Source organism: Octopus bimaculoides, chromosome 10, assembly GCF_001194135.2.
Source record: "Octopus bimaculoides isolate UCB-OBI-ISO-001 chromosome 10, ASM119413v2, whole genome shotgun sequence".
In the NCBI taxonomy this organism is placed as follows: Eukaryota; Metazoa; Mollusca; class Cephalopoda; order Octopoda; family Octopodidae; genus Octopus; species Octopus bimaculoides.
In genome coordinates, this window is record NC_068990.1 from 83,802,902 (window position 1) to 83,805,623 (window position 2,722).

General features: G+C 35.3%; 1 protein-coding gene across 1 annotated transcript in view; it reads right to left on the reverse strand.

The window, feature by feature from the left end:
* Window positions 1-1,885, reverse strand: part of LOC106882742 (solute carrier family 2, facilitated glucose transporter member 10) — a 29,268-nt gene extending 27,383 nt beyond the window's left edge. Inside the window, exon 1 of the mRNA XM_052970978.1 lies at window positions 611-1,885. Within this exon, the coding sequence (XP_052826938.1) occupies window positions 611-716 (106 nt within the window). The 5' untranslated portion in view covers window positions 717-1,885. The remainder of the gene's footprint in view (window positions 1-610) is intronic.
* Between the last annotated feature and the right edge of the window lie 837 nt (window positions 1,886-2,722).

The following is a 2,722-nucleotide window of genomic DNA, read 5'->3' on the forward strand; positions in this document are numbered from 1 at the left end:
AGAAATGGGGTGAGGGTGGGGAATTAAAATTTCGAAATGCTTTTTTTTATATTTTTTTGCAGATTCGGAATTTCCGCTATCGATATAGAGTGTTCCCGCAAAAATAAAAAAATAAAATTTTTTAAATCCCGAAGGGGCCGCGGTCTGTAATCTTTATCTCCTCCCTATAAAGATCCGTTGGGAGAATTAGAAGAAAGTTCTCTGCAAAAATCTTATAAAATGACAATGTTCTAAAAGATGTACATATTTATATGTTATATATGAAAATAGAGCAAATTTAATTTTATCAGAATATTATTATCATTAAACCAATATACATATTTCAACGTGGTTGTCGTCTAACGCATGGCATTACCAATAAATCAGAAAATATGAAAAATACGTTGTGCGATTCAAATAAACACGAAAAGCGACAATGAACGAAAATTGAAACCGAAAGAAAATACTAAAAGTACTTTTTTTTTATATGGAGATAATCCATTAGATCGATTTCCATCCAGCTGTTGCTCAATGATGTATCGTACTTAATGAAAACGTAAATCTGGAAACAGATGCATGCGAAACATCGAAATATATGTACCTATAAAGGTTTATGAATGATAACATTTACCTTGTGACATAGGAACATCCTGTGATTGAACAAATGAATTATCAACAGGTACATCATCATTTCCATCCACCTTTGCCAATCTAGTTTGGTCCCCATTTTCCTGCATTTCTTCGCCTCCTTATCCGTTACTCCCAAGTGATATGTCTTCGTGTTTTATCTGTTCCTATGTACATACGTTTATCCTAATGCATCTTGTTTAACTTTACACGTTTCTATTTCTTTGGTTCTTTTGTTCGAAGATATTACCTGACATTTCAACAGTTGCAACTTATGTAGAGATTTTTGTCTCAACCTGGTGACTTAACCCTCAAATTCTTACATCCACATATTGACGCTTAACTCATTTTCACCTGTCCTTTCATGAGAATTGAGGTATATCTCGCTTCAATATTCTTTGTCGCTAGCATGTAGAGGCTTGTAAATTTGCAAAAACCGGTTGTGGCAGGCTAAATAAGCGCCTCGTTCTTTTTTATGCTCCGAAATCAAATCCCGCCGGAGTTACCTTAATTTTTTATTGCGGTCACCACACATACTTTGCATCATATGTATACTTTCATCGCATTTCGCTGTTTTTTTCTTCTCCATTTCTTTCTTCTTATCCTTTATGTAAATCTCTACACAAATTGTTGGTGAAGGATTGGTGTTTGCCGCTACTATTCACCCTCACTTATGATCAAACCGTAGTCTGTTGTTTTCCATCCTAACAACGTTATTTATAGTTGGGAAAATTTAGTTGAGTGTCTGTCCTTCACTATAGACACGAGGGCTTCATTAAGTCGCCACGGGTCGATTCCCAGTAAAAATAAAACATTCGGATGAATTCCCCCAAAGAAGTATTCAGTTAAGGTTCAACTACCGAGTCGTACAACACTGCTTACTCCTATAATACATATCGTAAAGAAACGTGTCACAGGTGTATGACTATTTAACGGACCAACAGGCAGAATACTTATTCATACTGTAAGCCAAGTGTATTGTAGATCTGGTACATAAACAAACATTTCAGACGTCCCAGCGTATATGGATACGGGAGGGTGTGTGCGTATAAGTACACTTGAGAATGACGTGTGAATATATACGGATGTGTGTGTGGGGGTTTTATATGACATGTAAATTAAACATACTTTTGTAGTCTGTAAATGTGGAGAAATTCGTCAGATAATATAACTGAAGGTAATTCAACAATCATCCTCTTACTATAAAGGTGATCATTATTACAGGTAGAAAAGTAGTAATAGTGGCAGTATAGGTACAAGGCCTGAAATTTTAGGGACAAAATCTAGTCAGTTATATTGACCCCCCCACCGTGTTCAACTGCTTCTTATTTTATCAATCTCGAAAGGATGAAGGGCAAAGTTGACTCTGGTGGAATTTGAACAAATCAATTGATCGAATTAAACGTTGATGTGGTGAAAAGAATCTTGGTGGATGAGGAGGAGAGTGGGTTGGTTTGAAATTTTAGCACAAGGCTAGCAACTTCAGGAATGGATAAGTCCATTAGATCGACCCCCCACTGCTCAGCTGTGCGCAGGGGATGCGAGCAAAATTAGTAATCGGGGTAAAATGAGTAACCTCTAATTTCTCGTTATTTTCTCCATATCTGTTTGAAATCATTACACTTCAGGTACTGCCTCATTATTTTGCATTGTTGCACCATCATAAGGTGTAAAAATTGGTCAGCATAGTTGTTGAAGTTGAGAGAGTCTAAAACATAGTCAGGTGACAGGTCACCTTTTTTTACAAGAAAATTCTCAACTTTGACGTGATTGTTATTGAGGTTGATAACAAAATATCTAGATAATTTTTGGTGTTTAACAATCAATATTTCTTTCTCTATTGGATTCCTAATCAATTTTTCCCCACATTAATGTCTAATTTGATAATTTGATAATTTCAAAAAACGATGCCTAAAAAGGTGTAAAATAAATAATGACTAATTTCAATAATTTCTTCTCTTTAAATGCAAGGTGTGTAAATATATCACGAAGAGAGGACACTCCAGCAGATTGTGAAGAAGCTATAGCGAATATCTTATTGAGTTTCATTTTTATTCAGTCCAGTTTCGTTAATTTGATATCATGTGACATTTTTCCCTGATCTTCTTTCATTTGA